The sequence below is a fragment of the Micromesistius poutassou genome (genome assembly GCF_964030765.1).
Source record: "Micromesistius poutassou genome assembly, chromosome: 9".
In the NCBI taxonomy this organism is placed as follows: Eukaryota; Metazoa; Chordata; class Actinopteri; order Gadiformes; family Gadidae; genus Micromesistius; species Micromesistius poutassou.
This window is the reverse complement of record NC_140279.1, coordinates 18,179,764-18,199,372: the sequence shown is the minus strand read 5'-3', so window position 1 is coordinate 18,199,372 and position 19,609 is coordinate 18,179,764. Positions and strand designations below refer to the sequence as shown.

At 47.2% G+C, this 19,609-nt stretch overlaps 1 protein-coding gene across 1 annotated transcript in view; it reads right to left on the bottom strand.

Annotated features, from left to right (window-relative positions):
- ralgps2 (Ral GEF with PH domain and SH3 binding motif 2) overlaps positions 1-19,609 on the bottom strand; it is a gene marked incomplete at its 3' end in the record, with an annotated part of 44,428 nt that overhangs the window by 18,349 nt on the left and 6,470 nt on the right. Inside the window, exons 2-4 of the mRNA XM_084472958.1 lie at positions 4,663-4,778; positions 1,712-1,849; positions 1,054-1,158 (exon numbers count right to left, since the gene is read on the bottom strand). Coding sequence (XP_084329084.1) covers positions 1,054-1,158; positions 1,712-1,774 — 168 coding nt within the window. The 5' untranslated portion in view covers positions 1,775-1,849; positions 4,663-4,778. The remainder of the gene's footprint in view (positions 1-1,053; positions 1,159-1,711; positions 1,850-4,662; positions 4,779-19,609) is intronic.

Below are 19,609 nucleotides of genomic sequence, written 5' to 3'. Positions count from 1 at the left end.
TCTAGAGTACGGTTAATTTAATTTCAGATGCTTGGGAAGATGGGTTCCTAGTATTTCCCCACACAAAAATAAACGGTTCCCTGTGTGGAAGAAGCTGGCCTTCGTCAGCCCAACACAAAAACCAAGGTCAGGGGCGCCCCCTGGTGGCCGGTGACACTGAGCACAGTCAACAAAAAAATAAAGAAATGTACCATTTAATGAAACAATACGTCTTTATTTCATTAGAACTGTCACAGTCGAATATATTAACTTTCAGATTTGGTTTTTAAGCAGCGGAGAAAAAAAAAAAAAAAGAGTTTGAGTTTGAAAAAGTAAAATCATAGAAACTGTGATCCTGCCCATCGCAAAGAAATATACACGGGCCAGGTTGGTTGGTTCCAAGTATCATCAATTATTACTGATCCAAACCTTGACCGAGTTTCACCAGAATCCTTCCATCGCGGGTGGGTTTAACGTCCAGGGAGCAAGTGGGCGGGGCTGAGAGCGCTTTTTGGATTTCTACATTATGGTTTGGGGTTTCTACATTATGGTTTGGGGTTTCTACATTATGGTTTGGGGTTTCTACATTATGGTTTGGGGTTTCTACATTATGGTTTGGGGTTTCTACATTATGGTTTGGGGTTTCTACATTATGTTTTGGGGTTTCTACATTATGGTTTGGGGTTTCTACATTATGGTTTGGGGTTTCTACATTATGGTTTGGGGTTTCTACATTATGGTTTGGGGTTTCTACATTATGGTTTGGGGTTTCTACATTATGGTTTGGGGTTTCTACATTATGGTTTGGGGTTTCTACATTATGGTTTGGGGTTTCTACATTATGGTTTGGGGTTTCTACATTACGGTTTTGGGGTTTCTACATTATGGTTTGGGGTTTCTACATTATGGTTTGGGGTTTCTACATTATGGTTTGGGGTTTCTACATTATGGTTTGGGGTTTCTACACTATGGTTTTGGGGTGTGCCTTTTGGGTTTAGCTGTTTTGCTTTATGCTGCGTTTACACCCTAACACACGACACAGCGTCGCTCGGTCTTTGGTGGTGGTGCACTTACTGCGTATTCCTCTGGCGTGACCTTTAGAACATCAAACACGACTGCATCAAAGCTCTTCTTCAGCTCCGAACCCTTATCACCGAGAGACTCTGAGCTGTTGCTCCTCTGGGGAAAAAAAAAAAAAAGAAGAAAGAGAAGAAGAAAAACACACGGACACACACACGCAAGATAGTCAGATAAAGTTTTTTTCTGGTGAAACACAAGACAGCATATGATCCAACACCGGGGTAGGGGTGTTAATCAGAGCCTTCGTGACGATTCGATACTTCAGAATTCCCCACGATTCGATACTCAATATTCTTTACATTATATCTATTATACATACATTAATATAATATCTATAAAATAAATCAACCAAAAAAAGGAATAATTTGCCTTTTATTGAGACTACAGAAACAGTAATCTATACACACTTTAGTGCTCACTGTGCAGGTCTAGTACGGCAATGAGCCTATCCACTGTATAAATGCATTTTTTTTCTTTTAATAAATCGATACTCTTGCGGATGAATCGACGCATCAAAATCGTCGGCTGTATGATCCCTTAACGGATAACAAATCGATTAACATTTACACCCTTTACACCCGGGGCAACACTTGTGGATGTGGATGTGGAGAAAATGGTGGTGGGCGGGACACACACACACACACACACACACCTCAGAGAGGGTGGTGGCAGCTGCTGTGCTAACCACCGATTGGCCATTGGGGACGTCCATCATTCCCACACCATCCAGCTCTTAGCGCAGGAGACAGCTCCTCATCCTCTGTGGCAGGCTAAGCCCACCTGGCCCCCTCTGGAGGGAGGGGGGAAGACACACACACACACACACACACATTAACATCAGGGCTGTGTAGCCTGGAACTCCTCACACTCACACAGCACCGCTCTGCAGCACCACCTCATGGTTAAACACTTGTGGTGAGGGGAGGGTAGGGCCTGGGCGACGGGGGGCTGAAAGACACCTCACCATATATATCCTGATCATATCGATAACTGTTGATCATTTTAAATGACCTGAGAAGACTAGGAATTACCATGCTGGATTTAAACACTTACTGTTTAACACTTAATACGACCTTCCACTGTTCTTCACTGATAAATACTCCAGTGTCGATACAACAATGAAACACACTCGGATATTGTAAATATCCGAGTAAATATTGTAAAAAAAAAGTATGGCACCGTGTTTGTGTAACAAACCCAGCTGCTAGATCCGGTGGTCCAGTCTCTTATCGATATATATTGAACATGGTTTATATTGATATTGATCAAAAGCCTATCACGATACGATCATTTACTGTTTTATTGCCCAGGCCTAGGTGAAGTGACCTCCGAGTGGTGGTGAGGGTTAATTTGACACGCATTACAGAATGACTTATTAACACACCTCATATTCCCTTCCTTTAAATCCCTTATTCCCCCTCGTTAAGATGTCCTTTTAGAAGGTCATGGCACCGGTTCTGCCGGCTTTATTCAGCAACGACAGAATCAATATTCTGCTCCGGCGGCTGCTTCAGAGGGTACCGTATACTGACATTAATAAAAAAATAAAGAAACGCTGATGGCAGGCTAAGCTCCTTCTCCGTGTCTTTAGTGGCATTAGGGTCTGTGAATAGATACAGATACACTCTGCTCAACCTGCGCGCACGCACACACACACACACGCGTCGTTTCACTTTAAGTTCCAAAAAAAATCGTCAATGTTGCTTAAGCCATAGACCTGACCCAGGCCCCGCGGTGACAACACAACATTGCTATGGCACAACAACAGCATGACACACAAATCACGCAGTGAGCGGTGCCTCCGTCGACCACACAGCCACCTCTGTTAGGATTAAATGAACCAGACAGCTGACCGCTGAGCAGGCAGAAATGTTAATTACATTTGGAAAAGCCCACCACACAGCCAGGGCCAACGCTGCCCTTTAGTGCAGCGTAGTGAGGGTCAGGCACACGCGCAACTACCCTGGAAGTCCAGAGTTCTCGCGCGAGGAGCACAATTTGAATTCGCTCAGCGAAGTCACTCTGGGTAACGAGCGATATAATCCCTCCCCGATGCCCCCGGCCCCCAGAACATTAACCAATCACATCGGTGTATCTGATATAGGCGGGGGCCAAAAGCGTTGCTGTTTTACCGACCGGATACGGCGAGAGTCCTATCTATTGGTTAGCTCCGCTGGTCTGGATACGTCACGCCTTGTATTCCTCTGATTGGTCGTAGTGTTATCCAATTGCGTGCAGTGATATTTTCAAATGCATGCTGGGTGCCGCCCCTCGAGTTTCTAGATGCGGGTCTGGATTTCCAGGCTAACGTGCAATTTAAATATGGATAGAATGTGATGTGATGAGACGTTTACAGCAGATACAAGGACAAGGGAAATGGTTTTCATTCGCCTCAAATATTTCCCATTCTTAAAATGAGTTTACATTTTAGGGGAATTCAGGGGAACGTCTCCTCTAGTTGAGCCTATCTGGGCCGGCCCAAGGGCAGCCCCCAGGGACGTACGTCAGGTTCAAAGCCACTGCCAGCGCCGTAGGGCACTCGCTTTTGATGTGGGATGAAAACAAAGCCCCGGGAAGACCCACATGAACACAGGGATGTCATACATACTCTATCAGTGACACCAAGTCCCTGCCTTTAATATTCTGTTGTTTTTAGATTTTGGCTTTGGTCTGTGCGCTGTGCAATTTGCGTAATACAATGATCAATATTCCGAGGAGCTTTGATGATGAAATACATGATTTCATCATAGTTTAGTTTCATGATTGAAACTACTATGACAAAGACATAATGACTAGAAGACTCTCTGCTCGCTACAAAACCAAAATATAACAGCACTGCTTCACGCCAACATCTTTCCCAAAACCGTCAACGTTTAATGCCAACACTTGCTCAGAGAGGACAGTAGTAGGCACTTACAAGCTGTCTTACTCCGACTTCTGTATCCGTGAACACCTGCCAGCTGTCATGCTTGGCATAGGCACAGACTAAGAAATTAAACCATTACCGGTGAGCAATTAAACATGACACTAGCAGGTGTTGCAGGGTGTTTAAAGAAAACGGGAGGGATAAGCCCACGTTTAGATGCAATATGTGCAGTTGCCACCCAAACTTCTGAATCTTGTTTAATTCGTCACAGATTATAATTGCTTCTCATCATTAGCATGTCACAAAGGTCTGTGTGTTTGGTGCTCCAGCATGCTGGACCCAGACACTCACTTGTCAGTGACACAAAATGTTCTGCGAGGATCTAACCAACAATGGGCTCAATCAATCACAGAGCGACGCGAGTGTAATCTGTGAGCGTCTGAATACTGGGGGGGGGGCGGGTTTGTTCGAGGTTTGAAGGGTAGCAGTCCAACATTTCATTTATAAAGCAGGCGCCGCAGAGGCAGAGGCAGAGGTGACGCATTTCACAAAAAAAAAAAACTTGACATTTCGTACAACGCACTCATGTTCTGTGCACGCCCAGAACCAAGTGGGCCACTTTAAAAATACGGCCCTCGACGAGCAGGATTCAGCCTAGAAAGCGATTGCACTTTTTTCAAAAATGAAAAAAACCTAACTCGCACTTAACGAACTGGGACGGCTGAGGCGGGGCTTACTGGTCGTGTTGTCAGATCAGGCGCATGGTGCCGTCAGCGTCTGGCTGGCCTCCCCACCTCCGGCGCGGCCTCTCTCTCTGATCCTGGGCCTTCTCCTCTCGCTTGAGTCCCGCTGTCTGTTTGAGAGATAGAGGGAGGGGGAAAGAGGAGGAGGAGGAAGAAGAGAGACCGGAAGAGGATTCATGATGATTCATGTGAGCAGCCAACACACACACACACACACACACACACACACACACACACACACACACACACACACACACACACACACACACACACACACACACACACACACACACACACACACACACACACACACACACACACACACACACACATCTAATAGCATGTATTTCTCAAGATTATCATACGATCTGGAGCAAGTCCTGGAAAACGAAAAAAAAAAATGGCAGAAAAGGAATGGTGGTTGCCGGGGAGAATGAAGCACGTGACTGTGAACTGAGCAGCAGCTTCAGATCCTAGCTGTGCCGTGTGCCCAAGGTGCCCGTGCGGTCTTATCGTCATCTCCTCATGAGAGACGCCTCCTAGATCATGTGTGTTTGAGTGTGAGCCATGTCGGCGGCGATGAGCTCAGTGGAGTAAAAAAAATAAATTAAAAAAAAAACGCCTCCACGTTTAACCAGAACCACACAGATCCACTCACTGAACAAACAAACCACACACACACACGACGAAATGAGTTTAGTGGCCGCTTACACTGAACTCAAACAACGAGTGGAGTGTTCTACGTGTTGTTGAGCTATTCTTAAACCCATCGCTTGGTTATGCAGTTGTGGTAGTGTGTGGTAGTGTGGTAGTGTGGTAGTGACCATGTACGTGTGGTAGTGACCATGTACGCATTTGCCGACCCCAATCCCAAAACTAGACGTGCATGTCATCATGATAGCCGATAAAAGATACAGGATATTGGATTACAGGTTGAGTTAATTAGTTCCTGGACGATATGGAGAAGTAGTTTGGTATGCCGAAAGAACACCCTGAAAAGAAGGTCACCCAACATAATTGATTCAACGGGAACTACCAACTCAAAACAAACGCACGGGAGAAGCTGCAAGAGGTAATATGTTTGATAGTAGAAATAAAACAGAAAGTGGATATGGAAAGGGTCATTAGATGCATGTTTCAACTTGACCACTAGGTGTCTCACTCGGTTTGGGAATAAAAGTCAGGGCCGGGACCTGGGGTAGAGCGGAATGCCAGAAGATGCAAAATATGTCAAATAAAAATAAAATCCCCAGTGCATGAACATCAAAACATTTTTCATGTTACAATTTTCTCTCTAAAAACACATAAACACAGCCCAAACCACAACAACCCACTGGGAAGGACATGAGTCCAAAAGCTTAAATGTGGCTACGGCTGACGGCAAATGACAGGGCCAGACCAGACCGGGTGAAGGCCACGTTTATCTTTTGGAGTTTTCATGTCTTTGGTCTCGGTCCGGCAGCAAGCAGCTTTGAGCTTTGCTTACCTGCGCGAAAAAAAAAGCTAAGCACCTTTATCTTTACGTTGCCGGTCTGCCAGGCGGCAGGAGTGGCTAATCCCGGCTGGCATCGGCATGATTCGTCTCCGTGCTTTTGACTCCCTTTGACACTGGACCTTTAACAAGCCCTCGCTAGAGCAAACTAAAACCAACATCGCCTAAAGCTTAAGAGAGAGCCGATCTGTAGCTACCACTTAATGGGCTATTCCTGATCAGACAATTCCGTTCAGCGTCTCTGCCTTTCCTGGAGGGGATTCCGGGTTAAAAGTGCCGTGTTAGGGGACATCATTCATCACACATGCTTGCGTGCTTGCTCACCACACACACACACACACACACACACACACACACACACACACACACACACACACACACACACACACACACACACACACACACACACACACACACACACACACACACACACACACACACACACACACAACACACACTTCAGTTCACAAGAGGGGCTGCACGAAATCCCCTCAGAGCGTTTGCAGAGTGGTGTTGGGTGTTGGGGCCTGCCTAGGAACACCAGGAATGCTGCAACGGGTCTATGGTCTCTAAGACCCGACCTTGCTTCTTGATAAAAACAAAAGAACCAACGGTTGAATGGATGAATAGATGAATGGTGTGGGTGGGGGGGGTGGGGGGGCACTCCCGGTCTCTCACAGGTGAGACCTTCATGCCGGGGCTTGTCGCTTGGTGGAAGTGCCCTCGGGCTCCATATGACTCACCGTATGGCTCGGTCCTGTCAAATTATCCCCCTGCGAAGCCTGTTCCACACATCCGCCCTACTCTCCCTCCCTCCCTCCCTCCCTCCCTCCCTCCCTCCCTCGGCCGCCCTTTGACATTGACATGCTGCAGCTCAAAGACAAAAGAGAGCCGCTGCCGGTGCCCGGCCTGGGTGGCTACTAGTGCTGCTGAGCCTACAGCTGGGGGCCCTCTGCACCCCGCTGCACGCTCGGCATTGTTGTCGAGCAGCACACAGTAGGATTTAGATCGTAGGGTCGGGCTGGTTCTGCAAAGACTGCGTGACGAGTCCCATGCTCCTGCTCCTGCTTAATAGGGTACTAGGCACACAAGCATCGGAGCCAGAACGTCCTCAAACCATCCTCCCCCGACCCCCGCCATACTCTCTCGTCCAGCAACAGTCGTTATAATTGGACCCGTGGCGTTAAAAACACACACACAGTCTCACACACACACACACACACACCGAGCGCTCATACTCCCTCAGCTAAAAACCCTTAAACCCGTTTGCTGCCCGTGTGTACAGATCATTATCCAGACGTTTAGTACGCTCCCAGCGAGCGGCCGGAGAAGCCGTCATGTGAGGGAACACAAACAGAACGAGGGCTTCGTGTCTGTTTAGCTTGGCAGGTGTGTCCTCCTCCTGGATCTCCTCTCCTTGCTACGCCGAAAACAGAGTTTCCAAGTACTTCCCTCTTGTGTGATAAGACGTCTGGGGAAAGGTCAACACACTGTGACTGTGTGCTTGGGGGGGGGGGGGGTGGTGGTTGGGGGGGCGGGTCCAGTGTAGTAGTCGTCTGGCACCAAGGCCCCGTCTCTGACGCTTTTACTGGATAGAAAAGGCTCACACAGTTACACCCCACTTCTTCTCACACACACACACACACACACACACACACACACACACACACACACACACACACACACACACACACACACACACACACACACACACACACACACACACACACACACACACACACACACACCTCCTTCTCCCCTCCCACTCCAAGCAGGACCGGCGGCCACCACTAGACATGGTGGTCATGTCCCATGATGCATTATGTTTAAAAAAACCGGTTTCAGAGTAAAGCCAGAGATAGCCTTTTGGGAGGCCGGTGCCCCGCAGCCACACTAAGAGAGCACTGCCGTGTAATCTGCCCTTGTATTTTCCCTAAAACAGGGGAGGAGTGACCGCGAACCGGTGGTTTACGTACGGCTAATAAGAGACTTCAAGACTTGGATGGTCGTCCCGTCTCCATCCCCAGGAATAGTGCACGCGTCCGCACGCCATTGTGCACGTGCCCACGCACGTCGCTCAGGCATGCGGAGCGGCGGGCCGACGGCGGGGGCCGTCACGCCTCATGCATTTGTAAACGCGTGCTGCAGATGCGCCGGCACCGGCGAGCTAAAAGTGGGTCAGTATGTTGAGCAGAGCAGAGAGGGAAGTGACATTTACAGCAATCAACTAACCCCCCCCGTCCCGTCCTGTCCCCAACCTATCCCGACACACAAGCGAACCATGCCATGAACTAGGCCTGGGCAATGAAACAATAAATGATCGTATCGTGATGGACTTTTGATCAATATCAATATAAAACATGTTCAATGTATATCGATAAGAGACTGGACCCCTGAATCTAGCAGCTGGGTTTGTTACACAAACACGGTTCCATACTTATTTACAATATTTGATTGTGTTTCATTGTTGTGTCGACATTGGAGTATTGATCAATGAAGAGTGGAAGGTCATATTATATATATATAAGTGTTAAACAGAAGTGCTTAAATCCAGCATGGTAATTCCTAGTCTTTTTAGGTCATTAAAATGATCAATAGTTATCGATATCGATCAATATGATCAAGTTTTATCGTTGTATGTCTTTCAGCCCTATCGCCCAGGCCTACCATGAACACACTCACTAGCATAAGAAGGTTGAAGTGAGGCATGCTCAGAACGTAGCACCAGGCCTGACACGTTTCAAAAACTGACATTACGGACATGACTACATTCAAGAGGTTTCCGTCGTAATTGTCCGGGATTTGATTTGTAATAGCAGGAGATGCTTAGGAAGCATCAACAGTATAAATCAACATATTATGCGTGGTTTGTAATGCAAATGAAGAGCCTTTTCGCCTTTTAACGTGGGGGCGAGGCAGGGACACATTCAACTTCACGGCCGGCCACACAGACATTAAGACCATGCCACGGTGAGGTTTTAGAACTAATGGCAAATGCAATAAGACAAATATACTTCTTAGATGCAACCCATTTCGTCTGGCTGAAGATAGATATTCATGCCAAGAAGCGTGGGCTAACTGCGTCCATGATTCAGGCTCTCCTTTGGATTCTTAAGATTCCAAGTATAAGCCCACTTCAAACATGCCATTGACATTGGTGGATTGCGGGGGCGAGATGGAGGGTTTGTGACCCCCCTAATCAAGTGGTACGGGACCCTTCAATCGACGACAGTGTGGTCAACAGCCTGCTGTTGAAACGGGGCTATGATTAAAGCGCGCCATTGTTAAACATGTTCCACATAATGACGACTAGGCTATCAATTCAACACACACACACACACACACACACACACACACACACACACACACACACACACACACACACACACACACACACACACACACACACACACACACACACACACACACACACACACACACACACACACACTTTAATTGGGCTAAATAAAAGGAGCATGGGTAAGGGGGATGCAACCGTATTTATCGTGTTCTCATACACTACCATTTTAATATGATTGAGCGATGGACTTTTTATTTCTATGAGCTCCTGTACACTACTTCTTATACACTACCATTTTAATATGATCGAACGATGGATTTTTTATTTATTTCTATAAGCTCCTGTGTGGTCGGGAACATCTCCAAAGAGATATCCTCCCTCTATGGGAATTTGGTTCTGGATGATGGGAAAACACCCATTGGTACAACGGTGCTTAAACACCTGGTAGGCGTAGCCGTGGGAAACACCACCAAGTTACCAGTGGTAAAACACCTTTTACAACCGTGTGGTAACACACCGATTACAACAGCGGTCGGGTGGTCATTCAATTTTAAACCAGCTTAAGATGTTAAGCGGACTGCAACTAAAGAGGGTATTCAGGATCATTGTTCCCTATCTCTCTCTCACACCCCCCTCTCTCTACTGGCCTCCAGGGCTACCGCCAGGCCACCAATGGGAGCATAGCACATTGATCTTGATCTAAGGGAGGCCAGGCTAATAACAAACACTCCATGATGGCCTACACGTACACACTGTCACACAGCATGTGCCTGCAGGTCTGTCCCCAACAGCAGGTCAATACAAGCTGCTGTCACTCAGCAGGCGCACACACACTGCGTCTGTCTGTGTGTGTGTGTGTGTGTGTGTGTGTGTGTGTGTGTGTGTGTGTGTGTGTGTGTGTGTGTGTGTGTGTGTGTGTGTGTGTGTGTGTGTGTGTGTGTGTCTTAACATGGCTGAGCCAACAGCCTCTTCACAGTTCCCGGGATCACTTAACATGCCGCCGATGTTCCGACTGTCGCAGAAAAGGCACAGGGGCTGGAGGCTGGAGCAAGCCAGCTCCACGCCAGTATGCAACGATTAAGACTTGTGGCGGGGAGTAGGGGTGTAAGGAATGGAGGTGGGTATAGATACACACACCTGCAACTCAGGGATTACAGCAGCAGCCTAAAATACACTTCTAAAAAGGTAAATAAAAGGGGAAATACCAAAGATGCCGATACGTCCAATATGACCCCAGCAGCACCCAGAGAGTAAGGTGAGGCCTTTTAGGAATCCAGAGGGTTTCTACGGGAGTCTCAAGACGCAGGTCAGAGTCTCTGTCATTTAGTGACATTCAGTGATTTTATTCCATATCGATAAAAGGGAACAGCGGAAGCAGGAGGAATTCCTGAGCTTGCCACATACTTTCCAGTGCGGCAGCCAATTCCAATGTGGACCCTGATCAAAACAGAACCATCATTACGGCCATGGCTCTTTGATATTTAATACTTCATCAAATGGGGCAATGGGACTGGGTCATTTTCACAGACGACACAAGTCCCCATAAATACCTCTTTCCACAAGGGGGGGATATTCATTGTAATAAAGCACCGAGGACAAATAAACTAATAGTTATGCAACCGGCTGTATTCTCCCGCCTGATGCATTGATCCATTGGTTCATTAATATTAACACCCATATGTCCGTGCGGTTAAACAGAAACAGCCCAGGGGTGCTGTGGATCTTTGAAAGCATTCGACAGTGACAGCTCTGTGGAGGGCTGACTGTGGATTCACCAGGGACTGAAGTCCACTGATGAATTACTACCGGGGAATCACTTATCCGTTTCTGTCTGGGGACTGGACGCAACAAAAGATCAATTGCAGCAATTCCCATTCACTGTGAATTACAGTGATTCAAACTGATTGAACTATTGACCTTATTGTTGCAAACGTCATGCAGATACTTAAACCAGATCAAGATGAATGCCATAATCAGAACAGCCAAACTCAGACAGATGTGCCTTCTGAAACCTCCGCCAAACATGCAAGTTTAGACAACCGGCTCCATCCATGTTGACATTTGCAAAGTTGCAGACAAAAGACGACGACATTAGTTATCCAAAACAAATTGAGTCTGCATAAACACTTTGCGCAAATGACCACCGGATCCCATCCTAACGGTATTGTGACCTTGATGGCAGTTTTTTTGTAACACATGTGCGCCTATTCAATCCCTCTCCTTATCTCCCTGTATCCCACACAACTCCCTGGGTGATAATGAGCACTCGGGCCATGCCATCTGTTCAAGCATGCCCTTGCTCGTCCTCTCCAGTCCCTCACTGCCATGGCCGACAAAGCCCCCCCCCCCACCACCCCTGGAAGACCCGGCTGGACACTTTCCCCCCAGAATGCCACAACACAGTCCAGAACAAGCAACACAGCTCGGAGTAGACTGGGTAGCCCCGCCCGTTCTGCCGGCGACTTGAAGTTCGCCCTGCAGAAGGGTCTGGAGAAGAGCAATGCATTCCTTTCTAGTTTCCATACGTTTTTTTTGCGGGAGCCAATCACCAAGCTGGCTTTTCCCCCCCCTGGCGCGCTATCGGCTGGTTTAACACAATGACGACAGGGAAGCGACGGCAAGCAGCCAATTGTGTACAGAGTCGATTTAACATCGCCCGTTGATCACTCCTTTTGTGCTGAAGAAAGTGACAGCAGCTTCCCCCAGACCGAGCTCAACCTACGAGTGAGCTCGGTCTGGCAATAGCCAGGCTAAGCTTGGAGTGAACGCAGACACACAGTCTAACAGTCCAACTGTTCTAAAGGCGGGCGGTTGGGTCCAAGTCCTCTGTACCAGAAAGAGTCTGTCAAGCTGTTGAGTATTGGCCCGGTGGTGGCAGGGAGGCAGTCTGTCACGTGTAGCTGTCTGTCTGTCTGTCTGTGTGGGTGTGCAGTGTGCACACGCATGCCTCTGTCTGTGTCTGTGTCTGTGTGTGTGTGTGTGCACGCACGCACGCCTCTGTCTGTGTGCGTACGTGCGTGCCTGCGTGCATGCATGCGTGCATGCATGCGTGCGTGTCTTTCGCGCTCTTGATTTGTGACCAATAACTGTGGAGTACTGCGAGCCAGTGACAGAAACTGTCAAGAAAGAAAAGAAGAAAAAGAAAGGGAGGGAGTGAGGAAGGAAGGAAGGAGGAGAGGAGGAGGAGAGGAGAGGAAGCAGCATGCTTAACAATCAGCCAGGGTCATTCCCTCACGCAGACGGTTAACAGGAAAAGGACCGGAAAACAACGGTGGTCAGGAGTTGGAGTGGTGGGAGCGATGACGCTGAGAGGAAACCGATAGGATCTCTATCTCTTCCTCTACGAGTCCCGGAGGCGGCCGGGTCACAGTCACAACTCACCACTTCAACCTCATACATAGTCACTGTGCGCGTGCCCAGCGAGAGAGACCAGTGGCGCAGACCTAAAACGGCGCGTGGAGCAACCGCACAGCCTGCTTGCTTGCTTGCTTGCTTGCGCGCGCAATAGCAGACAGCCTGAGAAGGCAGCGTCGCTGTCGCATAGATCTGCCCAGCTGGGAAAAGAGACGTTGCGCCGAATTTGAAAAAAGAACACTACGTTTCGTTACCAACATTTTCCAGTAGTTGCGCGTAGCTTTACTTTTTACGTGGAAAGAGTAGTTACGTTACTGTATTTTACGTTATGTTACATACTTTGTAACATGCACAACACTGTCTACTGGTCACACGGTATCGTCAAAGTCCATACCGTAGGGCAAATTCACACCGGTGTACTTTCTATACCGTTTATACCGTACACCCCTAATGGACGCACGTGGGCGGTACGTTCGCCTAGCGCCAGGCGCATCACGGCCGCTGCAAAAGAGGCTTTGGGGATGAGAGTCATTTACATTTAGGGCGTTTAGCAGACGCTTTTATCCAAAGCGACTTACAATAAGTACATTCGTCATAAGAAGTGAAACAATATATCGCCGTCGGTACAGTAAAGATGTTCATAGAACCAAGTACTAAGTACTAACAATCGCCAGGCTGACCCCATTCCCCGTATACAGCAGTGATAGCTAGGCTACTGCAGATGCTACACAATTAAGTACATGCTACACAACATGCATATGCTACACAGTTAAGTACAATGAATGAATACAACGTGCATTAAGTGCGTTCATTAAGTGCCAGGACGTACAACAGACAAATAAAAAGGGACTGAATGGCTATGCAGAGTCTAGGGTGAAGAGTCAAGAGACCACTTCCAAGAGCAAGAGGGGCCAGACACCGGTCTACTGTGCCAAACGGCCTCCACACGTACTGAAAGGAAACCCTGACCTTTGGTTTGCCTTCATCGATGCTACACTTGCTACAAAGATATATTTTAGGTTGTGAATGGTATCGTGTGCCATGTCGGAAAAAACTACGCAAGGGCGTCATTATTGCAATGCGAGTGAGTGTTGACTGTTACAGTGCGTCGCCTTATCGAGACACAATAAATATGACAATCCGACACTTGTTTGGTTTTCTGCCAACCCCTCCAGGAGAGGCCCGGTGCCCTGGTACTGGGTTTCCTCCAGAAGGGCTTCGACACAGCCAGAAAAATAAGCCCCTTGATTTATTCATGAACTTAAGACTGGACACACACTTCTTAAGCCAATGATATAGTACAAACAATGTTTTTTCCCCCCCGTGTTCACATGTAATCACTCAAGTCACGGTACCGCATCTGGCCAGCAGTAACACACTGTGGTGTACCTAATGGCGCATTTCCACCGGCGGGTTACGCTTCGGACCCAGCACGCCTCACGCCCCCAGTAGGGAGGGTGCGGTACGGCCCAGCTCAGTGGCGGCTCGCGTTTCCACCGCCGCCAGCACCCTTATGGTAGGGCGGGGTTTAAGCCGGACGGCGATAGCCACGGCAGCTACGTAAGCATCGTGACCTCATAGCGGCCCGACACAGTGTAGCCTGCTAATAAATCCAAGGAAAAAGAAGAACACGCACAATGAACAAAGAGCAACAATGTAGGACGTCCAAGAAGGACGGCAAACTTTTGCGCAACATTTTCTTCAATAATACCTCGCGGGTACTGTGTTTGTTTGTTATTATCCCTCTGTCGCACGGAAGGGACGATTCTGTCGACCAATCAACGGACGCCGTGTGTAGCTCAAACCTGCCGGCACCCTTTCAGGCGTCTCAGTACCTCAACGGAGGAGTACTGCGAAACAAGTATGGCTCGATACGGCTCAGGCAGGATCACGCCCACTTATGGCGGTGGAAATGCGACCAGTGCCGCACCTTTTCAGACTGAACCGACCCGCACCCTCCGGTGGAAATGCACTATTCTTCCCCTGTGTGTTTTATCACATGCCTGGGGTCACTGCAGATTGGTTTCATATTGACTGACGAACAAAACAAGCTTACACACCTCCCGTCTTGCACACTCGGGGGCAGATATTGGCGAGCTGGAGGTCAGGGATCACCAGAGCGATCTCAGTGCTGTGATAAGATTCAATTTCATGCGCAAATACCCAAACCGTCATGTGTACTGCATATTGTTCACAGCAACAAATGCATAATACCTCAAAGGTGTCTTCAAGTGAACAAAATAAAAACCCTATAGCCTAAATATTATTTTAGTCCTTATTTACTTTTACCAAATGACAGTCATTACATTTGTGTAGACTTCCTTCTAAAGCAGTTGATATTGGGTTATCGTTCCACTGCTTAGGTGAGTAATCCATGATCACACTCAGAGTCAGGATACACCAGTTATCGAGATATCCTAGTGGGGATTAAAGCATGGCGATGATTCCAGAGAGAGGGAGAGTGAGAGAGGGAGAGTGAGAGAGAGTCTGGTAGTTAATGTCTCATTAGAGAGTAGAGTGAACAACGGCGCCAGAGTCCTCCATGCCTAATCAGGGCTTGATCAGAGACATGCCTTCTCCAAAAAGCTATAGCCAAACAGTTGTCAGGCCCGGCTGGAACAGCATATCAATAGGTCAAATGTATGGTGCCAAGAAGTAATCAGCCTTATCTTCAGCGCTGTTCCCCCCTCCCCTGCTAAAAAGAACACAACGTTTTCCCCCCCTCAGCTTCACAATGATGTACGAGAGCGCAGACACAGGACGTGCACGCACACAGACAGGCATGGCTCGTTTCCCAGGAGGTGTTGTCAGTTGGGCCCCCGGGGCCGCCGTCGTGAGACACCGAGTCGGGAGGCAGTGCATGCCTCAACCTGACCTCAGAGTCAGACACCTCACTGTGGTGGTGGAACAATGACTGGTCAGTCAATGGACGGCCGACCGTGTCAGGCTCTGTCAAGCGGCACAAAAACTCAAAACTAAGATTAAAAAAAAAAGAGAAGAAAATGAGAAAAGGGAGATGGTAAATCTCGACAAAGTATGAATGTCATTAGATAACCAACACACACACACACACACACACACACACACACACACACACACACACACACACACACACACACACACACACACACACACACACACACACACACACACACACACACACACACACACACACACACACACACACCTACCTCATCAATTTGACAGAAAAAAGCAGTCTCAAAAAATAAAAATAATGAATATCCAATCAACCAGGGTTTATATTTTGGCCCGATCACTATGGGTGGAAAAAATAATAGTTTCTTCGATGCATCGCGACGATTCCGTCTCGATGCAGATAAGTTAATAATCTGATTTTTTATCAAATTTTCTTTTATTAAATTAGTTTGCTTTCTGCAACATTCTGTTGGCCTGCTGCAGAGCGCTACAGAAAACTCCTTTCTGCCTGCGGGTTCTCTGCGCAGAGAACCGACTTTATCTAATATAAAATATTACATAAGGTAATTCATCTGTTGTCTTTAAGGATCATCACAAAAGTGATCAGCAAACTGTGAGTAGCAAACTCAGATGTATAGATACATATTTTTGAAAATCACCCATGGAAATGTACATAATAAAAACTGTTGCATTGAGATGCATCGATTTCGTTTGAGAACGTTTGAGAATCAAATCGTTGACCTCTGAATCGGAATCGAATCGAATAGAATCGCGAGGTGCGAAGAGATTCCCACCCCTACCGGTCGCCCAGAGCTCGTCCCCTACATGGGAGGCTGCTGCTTAGGGGAGGCTTTCATGGTGCCACGGTCCCCGAGCAAGTTGCCCCAGACGCGGATGTTTTACGAGGTGAGGGGAGAGATATGAGGCTTGCGCAGGAGAAGAGACGCAAGACCAGAGAGGGAGTGTTGCATACTGCAGTATCTCCCTGCTCATCTTTATGGCTGTTTGGGGTGCAATCAATGTTTGGAAAGAAACACCTGGTCTGATGAACTCGTAAAAAATAAACCAGAACCAGTCTCACTGTGCCATCGCCGCTCGTGAGCTCGTCTCTCGTTCCCTCTCCCACACATTGTTTTTTTCCCCACACGCGTGGAAAGAAAAAATGGCAACACACAAGAATATGGCTCACCACATTTGAAAAAATATTGTTCTACTTATGCACAGAAATCCTCACGAGAGAGGGGGAGACAATGCAAGACTATGGGGAGTGAAATAGGGAATAATGTATATATCCGTTGTTGCGGTTTGAACTATTTGAACTCTTCCATTGCATAGCCATCAGCCTAGCCTAATCAAGAGACACCGCAGTGATCAAGTTTAGCAACAGAAGGTCTTTTTCTCGTCATGAAACGGTCCACTACCATGGACATGCCGTAAGAAATTGGTTTATATTCTGCACTGTTATGAAAGATTATGTTTTGAAATCCCAGTGACACCACTTCATTTTCCAAAGCAAATGAAAGAAGAAACACTGTTTATATCAGCACAATTTCAGTTAGGGCTGCTCGATTACGAAGAAAATCATAATCTTGATTTTTTTTGGTCAATATTGAAGTCTTGATTATTCAAACAATTTTTTTTTTGCTTGAAATCATGATACATTTATTCATAATTTCTCTCCAAAAAAAACAACACTTTGTAACTGAGAACTTTGAATTTCCCCTCAAGAAAATACACAAAATGGTCAAATAGAAAATGTATGTATCCAGCTTTTCTGCAATTTCTATAAAGAAAGAAACAAATAATAATTGTTTCAACTCAATTATATTAGTTTGGTGATCGTTTGACATTGCGATCAAAGTTTGATTAATCACCCAGCCCTAATTTCAGTGCAGCAAGTCATTTGACCCAGGCTAGAAAGACTCCTGGCCCTGATGAAACAAACCATTACAGCTTAAAACAGGAGGAGGGGGGGTAGGCACACAGACAGATAGACAAGGGGACAGATAGACAAGGAGAGAGAGAGAGAGAGAGAGAGAGAGAGAGAGAGAGAGAGAGAGAGAGAGAGAGAGAGAGAGAGAGAGAGAGAGAGAGAGAGAGAGAGAGAGAGAGAGAGAGAGAGAGAGAGGAGAGAGAGAGAGAGAGAGAGAGAGAGAGAGAACAGGGGCCAAAAGGAAAGGGTCCCTTAAATGAAGAATAAGTGGACTAATTAAAATAAGGCAGGATTGCGAAAGCGATTCTAAGATTAGCAAGAACAGGCCTCCAGCAGGGGGTCATCTTTACGTGCAAACATGCCGGCAGTGAGGAAAAACACGTACACACAGTTATGCACAGATGGGATATAGATGAGATGCGATGGGAACATCGAAATCCCACGTGCACACAAACACGTCACTCAATTTAGGGCAGGTGAGAGAGAGATATATATATATATATATATATATATATATATATATGTGTCAGGGGAAATATGAGTGTGTGTGTGTGTGTGTTATCCCCCAACCAAATGAAACTGGAATGACCTAACGGAAATGTTGCAGCTCAAAAACACGGATAGACAAACAGAGCGGAGGAGAAAGCGACAAGAGACAGGAAAGGAGGACACGGTGAGACCAACGCTCTGTCTGAGCTGGGCCGGGCGGACGGTTCATAATAACACAGTGGGCAGTTCATCTGCCTGGCTGATAGCAGCCACATGAAAGATTGATTCCTCCATCCGTCTCACACAAGGCCAAACAATGCAACATTGTTTGTCATATCGGTGGATAAGAGAAGAGTGTGTGGTGTGTCCCAGCTATTTTTTTAAATGGTAAAGAACAGCTGAGGCTGAACAAACAGCTGTATCTCTTTAATCCCACCCCCGCCCCCCTTGCTTCTCTGGTTTCTTAGCCTCCCTAATGAGCCCCTTGATTCGCTCTCTGGTCAGCCTCTCCAACAGAGCAACGTGGAGGGGAGCCACACACACACACACACACACACACACACACACACACACACACACACACACCACACACACACACACACACACACACACACACACACACACACACACACACACACACACACACACACACTGAACGATTAATATAATTCAAACCGACACTCGAACGCGATATGCAAATCGCAAAAGGCTGCGATTTGCAATTATTTTCTTACTGTTACTCGCAATTAGATTATTATTTCCCCAAATCGGTCAACACACACACACACACACACACACACACACACACACACACACACACACACACACACACACACACACACACACACACACACACACACACACACACACACACACACACACACACACACACACACACACACACACAAAAGTTAATTGGTTTTTGGTGACCTTGCTCCTACGTGAATGAAAGATGTTTTTTCAGGGCTTCCTGTTTTGGTAATTCCAGGACACCTGCTAGTGAAGCGACATCCATTAATGTGGAATGATCACCCCTATCCAACATTCTCTGTATTGATTCTAGGTTGTGCAGTTGACGGATCAATATGCTGCGCAGATTGCAAATGCGTTGGTCTCTGGCGACATCCATCTTTGAAAACGGCCAATAACACACACACACACACCACACACACACACCACACACACACACACACACACACACACACACACACACACACACACACACACACACACACACACACACACACACACACACACACACACACACACTATGACTGCTCTGAGCAAACGAACACAGACCGGATGTACAGTCTCTCCCAAGCATTCATCTCTTCACTAAAAATAGGCAAGACATTGTTTCCTGCAGCACTTGTCGTCGTCGCCGGCCTCCGTCCTCCCCCATACTCACACTCCCCCTCCCAGCTACAACAAGCCC